General features: G+C 38.3%; 1 protein-coding gene across 3 annotated transcripts; it reads left to right on the top strand.

The window, feature by feature from the left end:
- The first annotated feature begins 10450 nt into the window (after positions 1 to 10450).
- Acrv1 (acrosomal vesicle protein 1) lies at positions 10451 to 16444 on the top strand. 3 transcript variants are annotated; one of them, XM_046432825.1, is made up of 6 exons: positions 10451 to 10502; positions 11837 to 11905; positions 12080 to 12282; positions 12418 to 12451; positions 13971 to 14090; positions 16320 to 16444. In XM_046432825.1, the coding sequence occupies exons 1-6, from the start codon at positions 10451 to 10453 to the stop codon at positions 16442 to 16444; spliced, it is 603 nt and encodes a 200-aa protein (XP_046288781.1). The 3 variants fall into 3 exon arrangements, with proteins under 3 accessions (XP_046288781.1, XP_046288779.1, XP_046288780.1); XM_046432823.1 differs by having other exon boundaries at positions 11837 to 12282; positions 12388 to 12451; XM_046432824.1 differs by lacking the exon at positions 12418 to 12451 and having other exon boundaries at positions 11837 to 12289.
- The last annotated feature ends 7100 nt before the right edge of the window (positions 16445 to 23544 follow it).

Genomic DNA, 23544 nt, shown 5'->3' on the forward strand with positions numbered 1-23544 from the left:
ACAGGATTCATTCATGGCCTGTGTGGTGCTGAGGAGCTCAACATTGTACATTGTGCATGAGCTGGGTATGGGGATGGATATCACCAGAAATGTAGGGTGGGGAAACAGGTATCATTTTAATAACTATATTTATATAACTAATATGATAGACTTGAAAAAAGAAAACCTAGTACAAATTGCACAATGCCTGACAAAATAATCTCAACACATGGAAACATCAGAAAGCAGCCAACTCCTTCTCAGCCAATATTAAGAACACTTAAGGGGAGGGGCATGGGGAGAATGGAGGAACTTTGGACAAAGGGGAGGAAGGGGTAGGGAGAGGGCATGGGGGCAGGAAAGATGGTAGAATGAGATGAACATCATTACCCTAGGTACATGTATGACTGCACATATGGTGCGACACTACATTGTGTACAACCAGAGAAATGAAAAGTTATGCTCCATATGTGTGCAATGAAACAAAATGCATTCTGCTGTCAAGTATAACTAATTAGAACAAAATTTTAAAAAGAACATTTAAAGGGGTCCACTCTAGAGTGTGGTAAGATCTTACATATCTACCAAAAAAATGTTGTTCATTTTAAAAGATTGTGATGTCTATTCTTATTCATAATGTGGGGTTAGCACTAGAGACTGCTGTGCTACTATCAGTGAGTGGAGAGAGGATTGAGGAGGAGGCAGCAATTCAGTTCTTCCCAGGCAATGCAAGGTCAGGCCAGACAGTGCAACTGATTCATGAAGGAATGAGCTCCCAGCAGATAGGACTTTTTCAGCCATATTTCACACAATATGGCTAATAGTCCTCATAGCAACTCTCATACTCCTCCCGCAGCCAGGATTCCTTGCTGATATTCCTGAAATCTCTGCCTCACATCTTTACTTTCCTGAGTACAGGGAACAAAATACCTGGGGCTCCTCCCGGCTAGTCCTGTGTTAGTCCATAAAACTTCTTGGCAATCCTTTTTTCTGTTATTCAATGTAAACATAAAAACAGTCATATACTCTGGTGACTTCATGAAATATTTATTTGTATGCTGTTTGCTAATTATTCTCCCTACCTTCAATTACAAGAAGGTAGCTTAGCTCCATTGCTGAGTCTCACAGAGTGAGAGCAGGAATAGCAACAGATGAACCCATTGTCCTAGGCACCTGGTCTCAGCAAGCTTTCCAGGGCAACAGTTACACTCAGCACAAAGGTGACAGAACTCTAGTGTTTCCAGAAATGCAGACTCATATAACCTTCATGAGAAGGTTCTGTCACTAAGACAAAATACCTGACATATGAATTTGAAAAGAAGTTTATTTTGGCTCACAGTTTTAGAGTTTTCAGTCTATGATCACTTAGTCCTGTCATTTTGGGCTTGTGGTGGCACAGAACCTCACAGCAGGAGCCTGTTCACTTTACAACAGATAGGAAATAAAAAATAAAGACAAGAAGGGGTGGGATCCCAATATCCCCTTCAATGGCACAGTCCCAGTGACTGGAACTCCTTCCACTGGTCCAACCTCTTAAAGATTCAGCATCTCTCAATAATGCCAAGCTGAGGACTACACTTTAACACATGGGGGAAATCCAGGTGCAAACTACAGCAAACTGCATACATTAGTCCCAACAATGACCACATATCACTCTTCCTCATCTAGCTTTCCCTACAGTGGAATTCCTGACTATTAATTTTAATAACACTTAACAGTTACCATGTCAAACTTGAGTTTCAGTGCTGGAGAATTTTTTAAATGTCTCAGTGTCCTGAAGATAAGCTGATCATCAACTTTTTCCAGATCGTGAGTATATGGGTGTGGCCCAGCTGTGTACTTGCAAGTGTTTTAACAACTGGCTTGTGGGGTGAGGGAGGGTGAGGAGAGTCCTGATTTGTAGTATGTGCACATTTCTGTGGTATAAATGGAAATTCCAAGCTAGCATTCTGGTATCATTGAATGTAGAGGTGAGAAGAGACATGCACACCATTAAGCAGTATTTTCAGCACATTGGTGCAATGGAACTAAATGACCTTCAGAGCACAGACAACAACAAAATGTAGGTTATGAATTTATGGTGTTTTGATTCTTTTTTGTTTGGAATAAGCTAATTTAGTTATATTTTTCTGTAAGTTAATTTTTAATAATAGTTTTGTTCAACAAACAGCTCATAAAATTACTGAAACTTTAACAGTTGGCTCTCATAAGCCAACACAGGCCAGCCCCCAACATACCAATGGTTAAGCCACATTTATGTAAAGCTGGTGCCCTTTACTCACATAATTCCTAGTGCATCACTTGTCCTACCCTTGACTTGATTTATCACTGAGAGACAAATGTCTATGGACAGTCAAACTTATGAATAGACCTGTCCTTTCCAGGGTTGATGAAATGACCTAGGGAACTAATTGTCCTAAAAAGTCTAAAAAAGCCCCTGCAGATGTGTCTAACCAGATCTGTGCATGCTACACTACTGGCAGAGCTTTAAAGCCATTGAAGCTCATCTGGAGAAGCCATATCAAATTTTTATTTCACATTTATGCAAAAGCCTGAGAGAAACTTTGCTGATAGGATCCTTATGTTGACTTCACTGACTAGAAAACTCTGGACATTGACAAGCATTCTGAATCTTCCCACAGAAAATGCTGAGATGAATCCGTCGGAACACCCTGAGTTTTACCCTTGAGAACCATTGGTGCAAATTTATCTCTGGCCTGCTGCTTGGTGAAACATTGCTTCTAAGTCTATTTCCCACTCATTCTGCCTCTCTCTGGGATTATGTGATAACTTATAGTTAAATTATAGGCAATAACATATTGTACACAATTCCTGATTATTTTCAGCTGAAAAACAATTCTTTCAAAAAATCCACTCTGTAGGTTTGCTTCAAAATGACCTATAGGGGTGGCTGGAACAGTGAGAGGGATAGAGATAAAATAAGCTTAGTTATTTATGCATAATTATTGAAACTATGTGGAAGGCATGGGAAGGGTTCCCTTACTTTTTTGTATAAGTGTGAAACTTTCCACATATAGAAAAAATAAGGGAAGAGGAGAAAGCCCACATGATCAATGACTTACTTCAGAGATGGTGGAAAATATGTGTGTGTATTTCAATATGTGTGTGCATTAAGGCACAGTTAATAGCTTAACTGTTTTTGAATTATAAAGGTCTCCTGCAGCTTCATAAGCAGACATGTAGGTCCCACACCCTCAAGGGCTGTTGGTTTAATGCTATGCTATGCTGTCAGCATCTTGAAATTCTTGATAATTTTTTAACGAAGGACCCCAATCTTCACATTGCTCTGAGTCCCACAAATGATGTCGCCAGTCCTGCATAGACCTTGTCTTTCAGTCCCCTTAGGAGTATCCTCATCTAATATTTAAAAATTTGGCTTCTGAAACCAGGTTTGAGGAATTCCCAAAGTCTGGCCACTGACTCCAAGTATGTAACTCCTCACTTTTTTACACTCTTTGCTACTTGACAAGTAGATTAACAAAAAATTTTTCTTTCTCCTCTTATTTTCAGTATTATAATGATAAAAATAGTGAACTACAACACTTGGCCCCAACACAGCACAGGCAGCCTCTGCCTTTGATTACAGGCAAAGAATCAGGATCCTTATATCTGACAGTTGCTGGTGAGTACAGTCACAATAATGTAACTTCTGTACAACTGGCTTATAGATCTAGTCACCGTGAAGGTCCTCATCATGGTGCCTCTGACTGAGTTTCCATAAGTGGAAATCATACATTTGATTCTATCATGGATTGAATCAACAATGACTTATAGCACTGCTTTCTTGGAAAGAATTGGGAAGTAAGCAAAAACACTCCATTCCATTCTACATTCCTGATGTGCTACCAGTGTTTTATGTCTCAAAAATGTTTGCCAGATGCTAATGGCAAGGTGAAGAAAAGGAGAGTTGATAACCATATGTGTTGAAAGAGAGACAAAGAGAGGGAGGGAGGGAGAAAAGAGTGTATGCTAGTTAGAATTTGATTGTAAGCAGTCTACTGGAAATGTCCCTTCTACTTTCTGACTACTTCTGCCTTTCCAGGGTAACCTTGTGGAATAGGAATTGATAGTGAAATTGTAAAGAACTTAATTCTAGCTCCTCTTAATCTCGATGAAATTCTGCCTTATCCATTTTTTGGTCTCTGTGCTCTTGGATGTAACCAGCTTTTAACCAGTTTTTGTTTTGGAGATGGGGAATTGAGCCCAGGGATGTTTAACTACTGAGACACATCCCCAGCCCTTTTTAAATTTTATTTAGAAACAATGTCTTGCTTAGGGCCTCACTAAGTTGCTGAGGCTGGCTTTGAACTCATGATCCTCGTGCCTCAGCCTCCTGAGCCGCTGTGATTACAGGCATGCAACACTGAGCCCAGCTATAGCCAGCTTCTTTACTCAGCTCCAGTCCAACCCGCATGCCTCCCTGGATATGACTCCCTAAAACAGTTGCAATCCTTTTACTCTCCAGTTCAAACTCTTCACTGGTCCACTGGTCCTCAGCTTGGCATTCAAGACTCTCCCCCAATGGCACTCACTTTATATCCAGTTCTCCCAACCTTATATTCCAGGAGTTTCACAATCTTCCAATAGTAACAACCAAAACCAATTCCAGACATTGCCAAATACCTGCTGGAGGGGAAAATCATCCCCAGGTGAGAACAACTGTAGCATCCCATTCCAAATGCCACTTTTATAAAAATTTTTCTTGATATTCTTTTTTCATCCCCTTGCCCTCAATATTTCATTTTTATCTTAATCTCCCTTATATGATTGAATCCATATTCTGCTTTACTATTCTTCTGAACATGTATTTCCTTTTGTTCCTTTTTACAGTATCTTGCTCTCATTGGGAGACAACAGAGTATAATTTCAAAAGAAATCAAAACAAGAAAATACCTTAGACTCTGAAGTTGCTATTTGATCATGCATTAGAGCTGTCACTTATTTGCTGTGTCATCTTGGAGGGAAATTTTAATGTCTTTTATTCTTCCTTCATTTGTTAAAAGGGGATAAACTGTTAAAGTGAAGATGAAGAAATTAGGCAATGATTTTTAGAACATCACCCTGCAGAAGCTGGTGCCTAAAAAGGGTTTGAGCAACCAATGTCTCCCTAATCTCTGGGAAAATGGCACTCATTCCTGAGTTCCTGATACCAGTGCATGGGAGGGACCAATGTGTATACACAGGTCAGGGTGACGAAGCAGTGGGTAGAAGGTGACAGCAGCTGGCCTCAAGCAGCTGAGGGGATCTGTAGCGCTGATAGACTCCGCCTCCCTCCAATCACCTTCCTGGTCACTTTTGCTGAAGGTGTGACCCTGGAATGCCTCCAGTACACATTATCACCAATCACAGAGAATTTGGGAGTCATGAGAAATATCTGCTGTGAAATCAAGATAAACTAAATTAACAACATATAACTTCACAGAATCTCATTTTCTCTGTAAGATAGAGTTAATATATGCCTCACAATGTTAACAAACTGTAAAGTGTCAGGTAAACAAATTAAATATTTATTATAGTATTAACAGAATTTAAACCCTAAAGGGAAGCAGAAGCTTAATGCTTAATGACTACTCTTTACAAGAGCCTACCACATGCCAGACGTTGTGCTGTGTTCCCCTGCACTGCTCCATTTACTCCTCAGAAGCCTGAGCAAGAGGAACGGAGATCAGCCTCATTCTACAAACAAGGGCACTCAGGCTCAGAGAGGGGAAATCTCTTACAGAGATCATACAACCAGAACCAGCAGAGTTGAAATCTGAATAATGCCCTTTCTGTTGTAACTTAGTGCCAGGAAAAGTCATCATAGTGGGGATGGAACTAGTGGAGGAATCTACACTGGAACAACTTATGCTCCTTCAATTTTTTTCCTTCTCTCCAGCTAGTCTGGCTCCAAATCAGCACACATTACAGAGAGAAAGCTCTCCTTGTCACAGACTTCCAGAAGATTCTGGGTGCAGAACTACCAGTGGTCTCAGTCTACACTCCTAGAAGGTCAGGAAGGGATTCCATTGAGCAAGTTGTAGGAGGCAAATGAAGTAGGAGTTCCTCTATTAAACTTGTCCTGGTTTCTCTAAATTTCAGATGATTAAGTAATATCCATATGTATGTATCATGCTAATTAACTGAAGCCCTCTCCCAGATCCCAGCCACTATACCCAACACCCATACCCATCTTTCCAAGCTCATTCTTATAAGTTATCACTATTTTAATTCATCCATCTTAGGCATGAGTCTCTCTGAGAAGAGGTATTTGAACCATTCATTCACTTATGATTAAGTTTAACTATTCATTGCTCTCAAATGTGATAATTTGTATTCACTAGATGTATATCTATTTTAAAGGGCTTTATGTCATATAACTGACAGCTGCTTGAAATGATGAAAAATTAGATGTATGGTAATGTACACTGTTTAAAGTCTATCTTTCCATCAATGGTCATTTCCATAGATAGGAGCTCTGATATCTCTAATATTTCCATTTAACAGCCTAACTAAATCCCTGCATTATTCAAGTTTCAACAAAAATTTAGTTAATTGTTTATGTGTTATTTGTCATGAAACTAGAAATCAAAGAATATTTCTCTACTTAATAAAACTGCAAAGAGAATTTAAAAAAGAAAAACTCCCTAAATGATAGGACTTGGGGACCATTTGGATTGGTGAACACATTTATGTGTGGGGAAAGTGGCATAATCAGAGAGAGAATGAAAGAATGGAAGCCTGTGTGGCCACCCCAGACCCTGCCCTATGTCTCTTCCATTGGGTGTTCCCTGAGTTATATCCTTTATAATAAACTGGTCATTCACTTCCTGAATTCTTTAAGTCATTCTAGAAAATCATCAAAACTGTGAGGTGACCTAAGGAACAGAAAGTGAGGCTGTTTCTGTGGGAAAAAACCTTACCTGACAAAAGGTATGCATACTGACTCTGAGATAAGTAAAATTCTAAGAATAACCCTAAAAAGACTTATCCATGTACCATCCATCCCTGTGGTGTTGGTGGAAGCAGCAAATATGACATTACTCTCATTATTATGTGAGGGGAAGATTATCTGTGGGGCTTAATGTGATCACATGAACCCTTTCAAAGCAGACAGTTCTTAAGATGATGGCAAAAGGAGAAATTGAAGATTAGCGGCTGGGGTTGTGGCTCTATGGTAGTGAACTAATCTGGCACGTGTGAGGCATTGGGTTCAATCCTCAGCACCACATAAAAATAAATAAATAAAATAAAGGTATTATGTCCATCTACAACTAAAAAAAAATTTTAAAATAAATCAAAGATTAAAATTTTCTAACTTTGAAGATGGAAAAGTCAAAGGAGAAGCAATATGAATGGTCTCCAAAGGCTGAGAGAAACCTGAGGCTATCAGTCAGCAAAAAGCACAAACAAAAACAAAAACAAAAAAATAGGGACTTAGGCCTACAGGTCCAAGGACATAAATTCTGCCAACAATCTGAATGATTTTAGAAGTAGATTCTTCTCCCTAGCCATGCATGGTGGTGCATGCCTATAATGCCAGACTCTGAAGTCTGAGATAGGAGAGTCCCAAACTCAGAATTGGCAATTTAGCAAAACACTGACTCGAAATAAAAAAGGGCTCAGATTTAGCTCAGTGGCAGAACACCCCTGGTTTCAATAGCAGTACAAAAAAAAAAAAAAAAAGAAAGAAAGAAGATTCTTCCCCAGAATCTTTAGGTAAGAACCAGTCAGACCTGAAGACATCTTAATTTTGGCTTCTGACTCATTGGCCAGAGAATCCAGATGAGTCTTAGAACTAGAAAAAAAGTGAGCATTGTTTTAAGCTGCTAATTTTTTGGTAATTTGTAACACAATGATAGAAAAATTATTACACACCTACCACCTTGATGGCATCTGGATGTGATGCCTGAGATTAGGCTGCCATCTTGTGACTATGAACAAAAAGAACAAGGGAAGGGGCAAAAGAGTTTCAGAAAGTTGTCTTTGACATTGAGATGTCTGACCCTTTGTAAGAAACTGGCTACCTTCAGACTTACAATGTGAGAGAACAAACCCTTATTGTGATCACATGAATCCTTTCAAAGGACTGGTATCCCATTATTTGTAGGAGATCACTTCTATCTAATACAGGAATTCATTTGTTTTGAGACTTTGGTTTTCTGAAAAGATCTCTATTCTATTCTCAATTTAAACTGAGTAAAGAAATGTTTGGGTTGAATAATTTTACTCATTTTTTTAAATTTCATTTTTTTTAAAACTTTCCTATGTGACGTTTTAAGAAATATAGAGCTGTTACTTTTTCCTGATTCTTTCCATAGATACTATTTTTCTTTCTTTAAACTTTTAAGAGTTTCTCTTTGTACCTTGTAGTGGGAAATCATATTACTAAAAATATTTAAAGATTTTCATCTGCTTCTAGTTTCTAGGGCCACAGTGATACTTCTATCCATTTTGGCTTTTCAGATCAGAGGCTTTTCTAAAATGTCTGGTAATCCTTGACCATGTATTCATATTAGATGTCCTAAATTGGCCCCCAGACATGTGTGGGCTCATCAGGAACTAATGTTTCATTTTAGCATATTCAGGTACCCAACCCTATAGGATCTTTCCTTTGGAACCATCCAGTTTCTCCAGGAAAGAATGTACTGATCTCTTGCCTAAGTGTATAGGAGTTGTTAGAATTTGACTATCAGTATTCAAGGAGCTGTGAAGAGAATGGAACCAGGAGATCATCCCATTTAATATTCAGACAATTTAATATTCAGGCAATTCAATCATCCCTTCATTCAGAAAAAAATAAGAATCATTAAGTTACTATGATGTGAAAGCATGCTGCCAGGTACTGGAGCTACAGCAGTGATTGAGACAGTGTCCTTGGTTTCCAGGGGTTTAGACTCAGAAGGGAAGACAAACATTAAACAAATAATTACAGTAGTGATACATATATCTATTCTAGAACCAATATTCAATGGCACATATAACAAAGTTGCGGGAAGCCATCCATGAATGACTTGAGGATCTTCACTCAGTATGGCAGCCAGGAAGATTTAGGTTTGGCATTGCAAATTATCCATGGCTCTCCCAGGACAATAGATTGCCCAATGTACCTGACCTTTATCTCTGCTCTACTAGGAAAATCCCTCATAGTAGCTCCGGAGACGGGCATAACCTGTCGGAAACTGAACAGCCCCAACTTTAATCTTTTTTGGTGAAGAACAGTCTATGGAAGGCCTTTGATGTTTCCCGATACAAAAAAAGCAGGCAAGGGCTCCAATTTGCCAGAGTCTAGAAGCTCGATCCATCTGATCCGCTTGCCTGTCCTGCCCCCGCTTTTGAAACTACTTTCTGTGTCCAGTGGTGTTTTCATCATTCTATTTTTCCTAGCTTTTATTTCTCAGCCAGCCCATTCTACCAAGGGGAACACCATTTCCACTGCCTGCATGGGCCTCAGGTGAGACAAAGTGGTTCAAGAGGACTGGGAAGAGAAGAAGCAGGAGATGGGAGTTAAGAGGAGTTCTGCCACACCCTCCCTCCACTCACTCCAGAATTCCAGCTTTATACCAGGTGGACACCTCACTGCACTCATATTCTCAGCTTGGCTACCTCCTTGACAGAAGTTACAGATCAAGATATGGCTTTCAATTATCCCTTGCTGATCCCTTTATTCTCCCCCTTTCTGGGTAAACTCTCCTCAGTTACCTATTTGAGTTTTCAATTTGCTTCCTGCCAAAACTATGACTGAAATAGGTCTATATGAAAAGACTATTTACACTAGTAAGTGGGGATAAGTGGGGATAAAAAAAAAAAGTGGAGCATCCAGGTTTCAGCAACAGTGTAAATCATTATTATCCCAAGGCAGAAGGGGTCAGTAAAAGGAAAACATGTTACTATAGGCTGGTTGAAAACACCACTGTGGCAAGAAAGAATAGAAAAAAAATAGTCCTCTTTCTCTACTTCCTTCCCTTTCTCCCCTCCAATCTTCCATTGGTTAAATTCAATATGAAGAAAATCCCAACCAGTACTCAAGTAATGAAGTCAACAGAGATGAGCCTCCTGGGGTACAAATCAGGGCAAGAAAGGCTGATTTAGAGAATCAAACAGAAAATAAGCAGCCCACCACACTTCATTGTCAAGAATACTTAAGAGAGACATTTTTTAAAAATTTATTACAAAGAATATATGTATTTTGGTAATACTTTTTTCTTTTTTAAGATAGGGCAGATAACCCCAACATAAAAAATACTCACTAGGCTTCACTAGTGGAAATTTCCTTGAATTATTAAGGGTCAACTTGCCTAGACAGGCCACATGAGGACCTCAGAGCACAACCCATTGTGAGTAATCATGGGTTGTTCCTGAGGTTCTAGAATTCCCAGAAGCTCTGATTCAGTATTGGGAGCTCCTGCTCACAGTTTCTTTACAGCTCTTGGGTGCCCCACACTAGAGGCCCTTCTTTTTCTAAATCCAGATGAACCAGTTAATCTTACTAATGAGTTTTCATCTGCTTGGATCTGTTAGAGGTGAGTCTTCTCTGTTAGCTTGGGTATGTAAGGGGCCACCTTTAAGGCGTTTTTGCCCTTGAAGAAGTAAGACCAGTCTCCTAGTTACCCAAATCAGAATTAAGAGTAATTAGACTATCTCTGAGAGCTCCTGAACCAGTTGATTTCTCCTAGTTATGGCTTTATAGTCAGAGGGCATGTTCCTATTCCTATTTCATTTAGCCATTCAACATTTGTGCCTGATGTTCTGTGAGACAGAAGAACAGGCCTAGGAGCTCAGCAGAAGTTCAGCAAAGGTTTGTTCCCATCAATTGAGTGCAAGGGATCCTTGTATACTTAAGGTGCCAAGCAAAGCTATAATGAGATAGGAAGGTGATGTGCCCAGAAAACTCTCTCAGAACACACAGGGCTTTGGGCCAGAAACCTTATAAGCCTTTCCTTCATGGCTATGTTCATCCATCCAGTTTCTGTATTTTCTCTTTCAGGATTCCCTATTTATGGAGGGCTGCCTCCTACAAGAGAGAGATTTATGAGCTCTGTGCTGTTTGTGAAGTGACAGAGTGTTTTCTCTAATACTAGCTTTCAGAAATTTTGCTTTTTGCCTTTTAGACTTTCACAAAGTTGACTCAGAAACAAAGATACCCAGTCACGAGATGGTAGCTATGTGCTAGTCACGTAGTGAAGTAATAAACTATAAACTCTAAGAATGATTAAAAAATTAGCATATTTTCCAAACCTGTTTCCTATTATCAGAAGCATCTCTTATTTAAAAATTTTGTTAAGTATTAAAGAATCAGCTGGGCAGATATTTATGTAACAAATTTTTAAAACAAAAATCTACCAAAAGCCTTATCAAATCAAATCTTACCTTTTTTTGTTTTTATTTTTGGGTACCGGGGATTGAACTCAGGGACACTTGGCCACTGAACCATGTCCTCAGCCCTATTTTGTACTTGGTGCCTCGCTTTTGCTGAGGCTGGCTTTGAACTTGGGATCCTCCTGCCTCAGCCTCCTGAGCTGCTGGGATTACAGGCATTTGCCACCGTGCCTGGCTCCTTCAGGTGCTTTTGATGCATGGATGAGTGAATACCCCCACCCCCATGGAGTTCTTAATATACCTTAAAATTTTTTCCTTTAATTCCAGAGGAGGTTTCTGTGTTTTTATTAAATACCTCCATCCTCCCTGGTCTCTTGGGGTAATTAGTGCAGGTGTTGGGGGGAAGTCAACTATCTTCAAGTAACTGATTTAGACCTACAAGAAACTTAGGAGTCTCCATTTGTCTCAAAACATGGAAAAGTAACCTCTACCCCACTCTCACCTTCTCCATTTCTCTTCTGTTTCTTCTCCATCCCAGGAGCACCAGATCAGCCTGATGAGTCCCTGGGCTCAATGGATCATCAAGCTCCAGTTCAGCAACTTTCAAGTGAATACTTTTCACTTGCAAACCCTTCAGATGTTGATGCTTTATATGATACTTCTTCAGGTGAGACTGTTTTAAGTGAGCATGGTTCCAGCGAGCATAGTGAAGGGGAGCACACTTCTGGTGAACATGTTGAGAGCGAGCATGCAAGTGAACATGTAAACGAGCACATTTCAGGTGAACAGCCTTCAGGTGAAATGTCATCAGGTGAACCTGCTTCCAGTGAACAGCCTTCAGGTGAACAGCCTTCAGGTGAACACACTTCAAGTGAACAGCCTTCAGGAGAACAACCTGTAGGAGAACAGCCTTCGGGAGAGCAGCCTTCTGGAGAACAGCCTTCTGGAGAACAGCCTTCAGGAGAACATGGTTCAGGTGAACAGGTTTCACGTGAGCATATTTCCAGCGAACAGATGACACGTAAACATATTGCCACTGAGCACACTTCAGGTGAAGCACCTTCAGGTGAAGTGTCTGCAGGTGAAAAGTCCTCAGGTGAACCGTCTTCAGCTGAACAGCTTTCAAGTACACCATTTGCAAGCACATCTCCAGGTGAGCCAAAGTAGCTTCAAGTGGGGAGTGGGGAACACATCAGGAGAACCCAATTTTAGGGAAGAAGTATTAAAGAAGCAACCATTAACACTTCACAAATAGCTCTCCCAAAGGTTTTCTAGGTCTCTGCACAATACCAAAAGGCTGTTCCAGGTTTCTGGGGCCTGAAAGTCACATAATTTGCAGGACCCTCTTTAAGAACAATTATACAAATACAAAATGCCAGTTGCCCTTCCAATTACATTCTCCATAAGATATTCTGAATATAAATGCCCAATGACTCCCCTAGAAGCAGCTCATGAAAATGCAAAGTTCTGAAGACTAACAGAATATGAAGCATGCAGAGACAAAAATTAGTTCTGTTAGAGACAAAAATTAGTTCCCAGAACTGCAATTCTGTGACTTACTTAAAAGGGGTTGGTCAAGGAAGAAAAATAAGACCCTAAGTTTGATGCCTCAAGTTAATAACAGACATAAAATGCCTCATATTTCACCCCATTGCATAAGCATTATTATTCTAAATTTTCAGATGGGAGAAGCAAGGTAAAAATAATATGCCCAAAGTTACATGGCTAGAAATTGGTAATGGTGGATTCAAACTTAGGCCTATCTACAACTCAGGAGGGCCAGGTAGGAGGATCCCCAGGTTGAGGCCAGCTGGGACAACTTAGCAAAAGTACTCTATCTCAAAATAAAATAAAAAGGGCTGGAGATAATTAGTTCAGTGGTTGAGGGTCCCTGAATTCAACCTCCATATTGCAAATACACACACACTTTAGGTCTGTTTAAAGCACAATTTTTTCCCCCTTTCCTTACTTTATGCTTCCTGAACTAGGAGATTATAAACAGAGAAAATGAAAAGAGGTAACATGGAAATATTTCAGCAACCTTTAACAAGGTCAATTTGAGAGGATGGGGTTGTAACAATGGGTTTGATCTTCAGCAACACATAAAATAAATAAATAAAAGTTATTGTGTCCATTTACAGCTAAAAAAATATTTTAAAATAAATTTAAAAAGAAAAGAAGAACAAGGCCAATTTGAAAATGGAAAATAACGTAGACTCTTTACAAGGTTTGCAACAATACTCTAAAATAGCTTATTAGTTGGTCAAATTTGAATCCAAATGTTTGTGCTTTGTGAGAGTATGACAAGAAGCAGGAAAGGGAGCCAGTCACATGACAACATGCTCCTATCAGGTAAGACATGACAAAAAGGCATCTAATTATAAACATCTAGGAAGCCAATAAAGATATGAACTATAGTAAAAGTCAGTATTAGATAAACTTGGGATTCATCAGCAATGAAGGTCATAGATGAAGCAATACGAATGAAAGGAATTTCCTCTAGAATAGAGAATATCCTCTATCAAACACAAATCCCGCAGATCCCAACAAGAATTAAGAAATTAATTTTTTATCCAGGCTACTTATAACTCATGGTCTCTCCCAGATGTGTGACTCACATATACACATCTGATCTGTATGGGAATTTCATCAGGCTTATCTTAAAATTTCAGGCACAATGTTAAGTTGCTACACATGCGCTTATATGACTGAGCAAGGAAAATGCCTTCGTGGTGAAGGAGTCTGCACCACTCAGAATTCCCAGCAGTGCATGCTAAAGAAGATCTTTGAAGGTATGTAGGGACCTCTAAAGGCAGTCTTTGCCAGAGAATACATTAACCAACTTATATACTAATACAGGGCAGTTGGAGAGGGCAGTGGTCTAGGAGAGGGATCAGGAACTTGGAGATTCAGAAGAACCTCATGCTTTTAAGGATTCAGAATAGAATCCCAAGTACTGATGGGGAGGTAGAGACTCTCCCCAACAGGTCTTAATGATCTTAAAAGGAGGCAGGGAGATTGGCACTCTTTCTATTTTAAAGAAATGTTGTGTATTGCCCTTTAGACCACTGAGACATTGACTGTAAGCTCAGGACTATGGTTTGTTTTTTTCATGGCTTATGTTCCTTGAACATAGTACAATGTTCAGCACATGGCAGGCATTTATCGAATACTATATGAATAAATTTAATAAACTTTTGTCTACAAATCTATGTCCACAGGTTGCCAAAACTAAATATATTCCCACATCTCTCTACCCTTATACTCACTCCTCATCCCCAAAATGAGATCTTGGATACTTCCATTCCATGATCATTGCCTAACTCTGTCAGTTGTCTGGTCTCTCATTAGAAATACCATTTTGCCCACAATTCTACAATGTGTGCATTCATCCACCATCACTTAAGAAACATTAATGACACATACCATGGGTCCTTACAGCAAAATGAATCAAATATAGACTATGTACAAATAGATTATGGCCCAATGTAAGAAACAGGAAACAATATTGCAAAGGAACAATTGGTAAATATCTTAAGGCAGAAAAGCAATGGGTGCTCACAGGGGAAGGAGAGATTAGAGGTGCAGAGAAATTAGGGAGAAAGTAGTTTTCAGAAAAAGCTTGTAAGATGTGGGCCAGTGAAGTAACTGCTAATGGGAATGGAATGTCTTTTGGGGGTGATAAAAATATTCTAAAATTAGTGATGATGCTTGAATTCTGTGAATATACTAAACAATATTGTGTTATTAATTTTAAAAGGATAAATTTATGGCACATGCATTATACTTCATCCTTACATAGTTACTTTTTGTGTTGCTCTAAGAGCACCTGAAATCTATACAGCCTTAGCAAATTTCTAGTACATACTATTATATTTTTCTAATTAATTTATTTAACTAGGTATATATAACAGCAGAATACATTTTGATTCATTATACACCATTGCAGCAAAACTTTTCATTTCCCTGGTTATACACGATGTAGCGTCGCACCATATGTGCAGTCATACATGTACCTAGGGTAATGATATCCATCTCATTCCACCATCTTTCCTACGCCCATTCCCCCTCCCTCCCCTTTGCCCAATCAAAATTCTTCCATTTTCCCCATTCCACCCATCTCCCCCGTTATGGATCAATATCCCACTTATCAGAGAGAACATTCAGCCTTGGTTTTTGGGGATTGGATTACTTCGCTTAGCATGATATTCTCCAACTCTACTCATTTACCTGCAAATTTTAATCTCTTTTAATGCTGAGTAATATTCCATCGGTATATATATCACAGTTTCTTTATCTATTCATTTATTGAAGGACATCTAGGTTGCATACTACAATATTAACTACAGTCAGCATATTGTATATTAGATCTGTAGACTTATTCACTAACATAACTTCAACTTTTTACACTTTGATCTATTATCTCCCCTTTTCTACCTCAAGTCCCAACACTCCCACTCCTTGTTCCTGGTAACCACTATTCAACTCTTGGCATCTATGTATTCAACTTTTTTTTTTTTGCATAAACAAATGAGATTATGCAGTTCAAAAAGAGAGAGAAAGAAGTCATCAGCACTATGTAAATGCAGAGAGGTCAAGTCCTGAGAAGGGCAGCAGAATGACTAGAACTCAAGTACCCTTTCAGAATAGTGGAGTAATGAATCAGAGTGTCTTGGGGCCAGATATAAGCAGGATTAGGTTGACGACAGTCAACTCTTTGGAGAAGTTTGTGGGGAAATGATAGTATAGGAGAGTAGCATGGTCAAGAGAAAGATTTCTTTGTTTTATCTTTTTGAGTTGGGGAAACTTGAGCATGTTTGTAAACCAGAAAGGTAATCAGGAGAGAGGAACAAACTGAAAATACAAGAAGTGTGCAACTGATGGTGAAAGATCCCAGAGGACGAAGATAGAAGGGAAAGGGGAGAAAAATACACACACAGGGGTGGTAGCCAGCCCTTCATGAGGGCATCATGAATAAAGGAAGGTTTCTGTTAATTCCAGTCTGTCTTTACTCCTTTCAGGTGATAAACTCCAATTCATGGTTCAAGGGTGTGAGAACATGTGCCCATCTATGAACCTTTTCTCTCATGGAACGAGGATGCAAATTATATGCTGTCGGAATCAACCTTTCTGCAACAAGGTCTAGAAGACGGGGCCTCTGCTTTTTGCTCTGACTCAGGCAGCAAAAAGCCTTTACCATCATACTTGGCTCAATTTATATTATATCACTATAGCATCAACGACTTATCACATCTGCTTCTGCCTGAGCATCAGACAGGATGCTCAAATATCTTTTCTATTCATGCCTTACCCATTCTTTGTCCTCTGTCTTCCCCCTTACTCTCTCAATATTCCAAATTTTCTTTTTTCAATAAAACCCTCATGGTAGAGAACATGAGATCCAGACAGATTTCTTTTCCCATCAGTCCAGTTGCAGGGTCAGCCTGAACTTCCTTCCACCCCCACTAATGTAGATGATTTTATAACCATTCCATACTTAAGAAAGTGAAGGCCTCTCCCAGGACAGAGAGAGCAAGGAGAATACAAAGTAGGTATTAATCTTTTATGGGGCTTAAAGAATATTGTAGGTACTTCTCTGTCCCCCTCCCCCACTTTCCTACCCTTGTCCCCCCCATTTTACTTAATAGTACATAGCAGTCAACTTTTCTTTAGCTCTTGAGAATTTTGAGTTTTCAACAGTCCACTTTTAAGAATAAAATTATTCTTTTCTGTTTGCTGTATAAATATGCAGCAGTTCATAATGCTTACATCAGTTTCTCAACACAATATTACTGGATCATCTACTTAGTATAGAGGGGCAGGTGGAATACTAAACACTCTCACACTTCAAGATGTTTTCACGTACATGGTCTTATCATGAGGAAAGATAGCAAAATTCTTATTTTATAAATAAGGAAATATGACATAAAGATGTTCTATTTATATTCCATATTGTTCTAAATTGATCAAGGTCACAGAACTAGAACACACCAAAGCACAATTCTAAAACCAAATCTGCATGATCTCAATCTGAGCCATTTCCTCAGAATATTAGCCAGAATGGTTCTTTTAAGACAAAAATCAATTCTCTCCTCCTACATAAACTCATCTCCTTTCAGCCACTGCTTCCACATACCTCAGTTTAAAGGCTCCTGAGATAGCTGGAGTGGTCTTCGTGTATTTTTCCCTCCCCTTTTTATTGGTACATTATAACTATATGTAACAGTGGAATTTGCTATAATATATTCATATGTGCACACAATAAAACAGTACAATTTGATCAAATTCTTTTTTTTTATTTTTTTTTAATTTTTTTTATTGGTTGTTCAAAACATTATAAAGCTCTTGACATATCATATTTCATACATTAGATTCAAGTTGGTTATGAACTCCCAATTTTACCCCAAATACAGATTGCAGAATCACATCGGTTACACATCCACATTTTTACATAATGCCCTATTAGTAACTGTTGTATTCTGCTACCTTTCCTATCCTCTACCATCCCCCCTCCCTCCCCTCCCATCTTCTCTCTCTACCCCATCCACTGTAATTCATATCTCTCCTTGTTTATTTTCCCATTCCCCTCACAACCTCTTATATGTAATTTTGTATAACAATGAGGGTCTCCCTCCATTACCATGCAATTTCCCTTTTCTCTCCCTTTCCATCCCACCTCATGTATCTGTTTAATGTTAATCTTTTCTTCCTGCTCTTCATCCCTGCTCTGTTCTTAGTTGCTCTCATTATATCAAAGAAGACATTTGGTATTTGTTTTTTAGGGATTGGCTAGCTTCACTAAGCATAATCTGCTCTAGTGCCATCCATTTCCCTGCAAATTCTATGATTTTGTCATTTTTTAGTGCTGCGTAATACTCCATGGTGTATAAATGCCACATTTTTTTTATCCATTCATCTATTGAAGGGCATCTGGGTTGGTTCCACAGTCTAGCAATTGTGAATTGTGCTGCTATGAACATCGATGTAGCAGTATCCCTGTAGTACGCTCTTTTAAGGTCTTCAGGGAAAAGTCCAAGAAGGGCAATAGCTGGGTCAAATGGTGGTTCCATTCCCAGCTTTCCCAGGAGTCTCCATACTGTTTTCCAGATTGGCCTCATCAGTTTGCAGTCCCACCAGCAATGTACAAGAGTACCCTTTTCCCCACATCCTCTCCAGCACTTGTTGTTGTTTGACTTCATAATGGCTGCCAATCTTACTGGAGTGAGATGGTATCTTAGGGTGGTTTTGATTTGCATTTCTCTGACTGCTAGAGATGGTGAGCATTTTTTCATGTGCTTGTTGATTGATTGTATGTCCTCCTCTGAGAAGTGTCTGTTCAGGTCTTTGGCCCATTTGTTGATTGGGTTATTTGTTTTCTTATTGTTTAATTTTTTGAGTTCTTTGTATACTCTGGATATTAGGGCTCTATCTGAAGTGTGAGGAGTAAAGATTTGTTCCCATGATGTAGGCTCCCTATTTACCTCTCTTATTGTTTCTCTTGCTGAGAGAAAACTTTTCAGTTTAAGTAAGTCCCATTTGTTGATTTTTGTTATCAACTTTTGTGCTATGGGTGTCCTATTAAGGAATTTGGAGCCCGACCCTACAATATGTAGATCGGAGCCAACTTTTTCTTCTATCAGACGCAGAGTCTCTGATTTGATATCTAGCTCATTTCCAAGTACCTTCACTTTCCTACCCTTTCTTCCCCCTGTTTTCCACCTTCTACTCTAACTGGTTTCCCTTCTATTTTTTTTTAATTTGTTCTAATTAGTTACACATGACAGGAGAATGCATTTTGACACATTGTACACAACTGGAGCACAATTTTTCATTTCTCTGGCTGTACATGGTGCCAGAGTCACACCAGTGGTGTAATAATCATACATGTAATAAATAATGCCTGGTTCGTTCTACCATCTTTCCCATTCCCACAGCCCCACCTCTCCCCTCACTCCCCTCTACACAAACTAGAGTTCCTTCATTCTTCCCTACCACCCCCTGCCACACACACACACACTATGGCATCCATTTATCAGAGAAAAGATTAGGCCTTTGGTTCTTTGGCATTGATTTTTTTTCACTTAGCATGATGTTCTCTAGTTCCATCCATTTAGCTGCAAAGGCTATAATTTCATTCTTCTTTAAGGCTGAGTAATATTCCACTGTTCATAGGTACCACATTTTCTTTATCCATTCTTCTGTTGAAGGTCATTAAGGTTGGTTCCCCAGTTTAGCTATTGTGAATTGAGCTGCTATAAACATTGAGGTGGCTGCATCACTATAGTATGCTGATTTTAAGTCCTTTGGGTATAAACTGAGGAGTGGAATAGCTGGGTCAAATGGTGGTTCCATTCTAAGTTTTCTAAGGAATTTCCATACTGCTTTCCAAAGTGGTTGCACTAATTTGCAGTCCTACCAGCAATGTATGAGTGTACCTTTTTCCCCATATCATCACCAACATTTATTATTACTTGTATTCTTGATGATTACCATTCTGACAAGAGTGAGATGAAATCTAGAGTAGTTTGATTTGCATTTCTCTAACAGACGATGAACATTTTTTCCATGTTTGTTGATTGATTGTATTTATTCTTTTGTGAAGTGTCTTTTCAGTTCCTTAGCCCATTTATTGATTGGGTTATTTGTGGGTTTTTTTTTTTTTTTGGTGTGTTTTGAGTTTTTTATGTATCCTGGAGATTAGTGCTCTATCTGATGTGCATGTGGTATGGATTTTTTTCCTGTTCTGTAGGCTCTCTCTTCACGTTGTTTTCTTGGCTGAGAAGAAACTTTTTAGTTTGAATCCAATCCCATTTATTCTTAATTTAACTTCTTGTGCTTTAGGAGTCTTGTTAAGGAAGTCGGTGCCTAATTTGGCCTGATGAAGATTTGGGCCCACTTTTTCCACTAGTAGACGCAGGGTCTCTGGTCTAATTCCTAGGTCCTTGATCCATTTTGAGTTTTGTGCAGCATGAGAGACAGGGGTTTAGTTTCATTTGCTACATATGGATTTCCAATTTTCCCAGCACCATTTGTTGAAGAGGCTATCTTTTCTCCAATGTATGTTTTCGGTGCCTTTGTCTAGTATGAGATAATTGTATTTATGTGGGTTTGTCTCTGTGTCTTCTATTCTGTACCATTGGTCTACATGTCTATTTTGGTGCCAACACCATGTGGTTTTTGTTACTATTGCTCTGTAGCATATAGTTTAAGGTCTGATATTGTGATGCCTCTTGCTTCACTTTTCTTGCTAACGATTGCTTTGACTATTCTGGGTCTCTTATTTTTTCAAATTAATTTCATGATTGCTTCTTCTAGTTCTATGAAGGATGTCATTGGGATTTTAATAGAATTTGCATTAAATCTGTATAATTGGTAGTATGGCCATTTTGACAATATTAATTCTGCTTATCTAAGAGCATGGGAGATCTTTCCATCTTCTAAGGTCTTCTTTAAATTCTTTCTTTAGTGTTCTGTAGTTTTCACTCTGGAGGTCTTTCATCTCTCTTGTTAGATTGAGTCCCAAGTATTTTATTTTTGAGGCTATTGTGATTGGGGTAGTTTTTCTAAATTATTTTTCAGTGGATTCATCACTTACATGTAGAAATGAGTTTGATTTATGGGTATTGATTTTATATTCTGCCACTTTGATGAATTCATTTATTCCAGAAGTTTTCTGGTGGAATTTTCTGGATCTTCTAAACAAAGAATCATGTCATTGGCAAATAGTGATAGTTTGAGTTCTTCTTTTCCTATTTGTATCCCTTTAGTTTCATCTGTCTGATTGCTCTGGCTAGAGTTTCAAGGAGTATGTTGAATAGAAGTGGTAAAAGAGGGCATCCCTGTCTTGTTCCAGTTTTTAGAGGGAATGCTTTCAATTTTTCTCCATTTAAAATGATGTTGGCCTTGGGCTTAGCATAGATAGGTTTTACAATAGTATGTTCCTAATATCCCTAGTTTTTCTAGTGTTTTGAACATGAAGAGGTGCTGTATTTTGTCAAATGCTTTTTCTGCATCTATTGAGATAATCATATGATTCTTGTTTTTAAGTCTATTGATGTGATGTATTACATCTACTGATTTCCATATGTTGAACCAACCTTGCATCCCAGGAATGAACCCCACTTGGTGGTGCACTATCTTTTAAATATGTTTTTATATGCGATTTGCCAGAATTTTAGTGAGAATTTCTGCATCTATATTATCAGGGATTTTGGTCTGAAGGTTTCTTTTCTTGATGTGTCTTTGGTTTTGGTATCAGGATGGAGTTTGGAAGGGTTCCCTCCTTTTCTATTCCATGGAATAATTTGAGGAGTATTGGCATTAGTAGTTCTTTGAAGGTCTTGTAGAACTCAACTGAGAATCCATCTGGTCCTGGGCTTTTCTTTGTTGGCAGGCTTTTGGTTGCTTGATATTTATCTGTTTAAATTGTGTATGCCCTCCTGATTCAGTTTGAGCAGATCATATGCCTCTAGAAATTTGTCGATGTCTTCGAGATTTTCTATTTTATTGGAGTATAAATTTTCAAAATAGTTTCTAATTATCTTCTGTATTTCAATAGTGTCCACCATGATATTTCCTTTTTCATCACAAATTTTAGTAATTTGAGTTTTCTTTCTCCTTCTCTTCATTAGCATGGCTAAGCATTTATCAATTTTAGTCATTTTTTCAAAGAACCAACTTTTTGCTTTGTCAGTTTTTTCAATTTTTTTTTTCATTTTCATTGATTTCAGCTCTGATTTTAATTATTTCCTGTATTCTACTTCTTTGATATTGATTTGTTCTTTTTGTAGGGCTCTGGGATGTAATGCTAGGTCATTTATTTGTTCACTTTTTATTCTTTTAACAAATGAGCTCAATGCAATGAACTTTCCTCTTAGCACTGCCTTCTTAGTGTCCTAGAGATGTCGATATATCGGTATTCTCATTTACCTCTAGGAAATTTTTATCTCCTTCCTGATATCTTCTGCTATCTATTGTTCATTCAATAGCATATTATTTAGTCTCCAAATGTTGGAGTAGCTTCTATTTTTTATTTTATCATTGATTTCTAATTTCATCCCATTATGATCTGTTAGAATGCAGGGTAGTATCTTTTTTTTTTTTTTTTTGTATTTGCCGAGTGTTTCTTTGTGGCATAACATACGGTCTATTTTAGAAAAGGATACATGTGCTGCTGAGGAGGTGTATTCACTCCATGATGGATGAAATACTCTATATATGTCCATTAAATCTAAATCATTGATTGTGTTATTTAGTTCTATAGTTTGTTTTCTGTTTGGAAGATTCTAGCGGTGAGAGGAGTGTTAAAGTCAACCATTATTACTATATTGTGATGTGATTCTTGAAATTGAGAAGGGTTTGTTTGAGGTATGTAGATGCTCCATTGTTTGGGGCATAAATATTTGATTGTTATATCTTCTTGATGTATGATTCCCTTAAGCAATATGAAATGTCCTTCTTTATCCTTTCTAACTTTGGTTTGAAATCTACTTTGTTTGACATGAGGATGGAAACCCCTGCTTGTTTATGCAGTCCTTGTGAGTGGTATGTTTTCCCCCATTCTTTCACCTTTGGTCTATGGATGTCTTTTCCTAGGAGGTGAGTCTCTTGAAGACAGGATATTGTTGGTCTGTTTTTAAAAAATCCAATCTGCCAGTCAATGTCTTTTGATTGATAAATTTAGAGCATTAATATTCAGGGTTATTATTAAGATATGATTTGTATTGTATTCCCAGTCATTTTGGTTTATTTTTGATCTTCAACTTGACTTAGTTTCTCCTTTGATTGACCTTTCCTTTAATGTAACTCCTCCTTTTGCTGTTTTTTTTTTTTCCTCCCCTTGGAATACTTTGCTAATAGTGCAGGCTTTCTAATTGTGAATTCTTTTGTTTATCGTGGAAGCTTTTTATTTCATCTTTACATCTGAAGTTTAATTTTGCTGGATATAAAATTCTTGATTGGCATTCATTTTCTTTGAGAGCTTGATATATATTATTCTATGACCTCCTGGCCTTAAGGGTCTGGGTTGAGAAATCAGTTGAAATCCAAATTGGTTTCCCCCATATGTAATTTGATTTTATTCTCTCACAACCTTTAAAATTTTGTCCTTATTCTATATGTTAGTCATTCTCATTATAATGTGCCTTGGTGTGAGCCTGCTGTAATTTTGTACATTTGGAGTCTTGTAAACCTCTTGGTAGTTGATTTTCCATTTCATTCTTTAGATTTGGGGAATTTTCTGATAAG

The sequence above is a fragment of the Marmota monax genome, unplaced genomic scaffold (assembly GCF_021218885.2).
Source record: "Marmota monax isolate L192 unplaced genomic scaffold, Marmota_monax_Labrador192_F-V1.1 WCK01_AAM20220418_F8-fsc00062, whole genome shotgun sequence".
NCBI classification, from domain to species: domain Eukaryota; kingdom Metazoa; phylum Chordata; class Mammalia; order Rodentia; family Sciuridae; genus Marmota; species Marmota monax.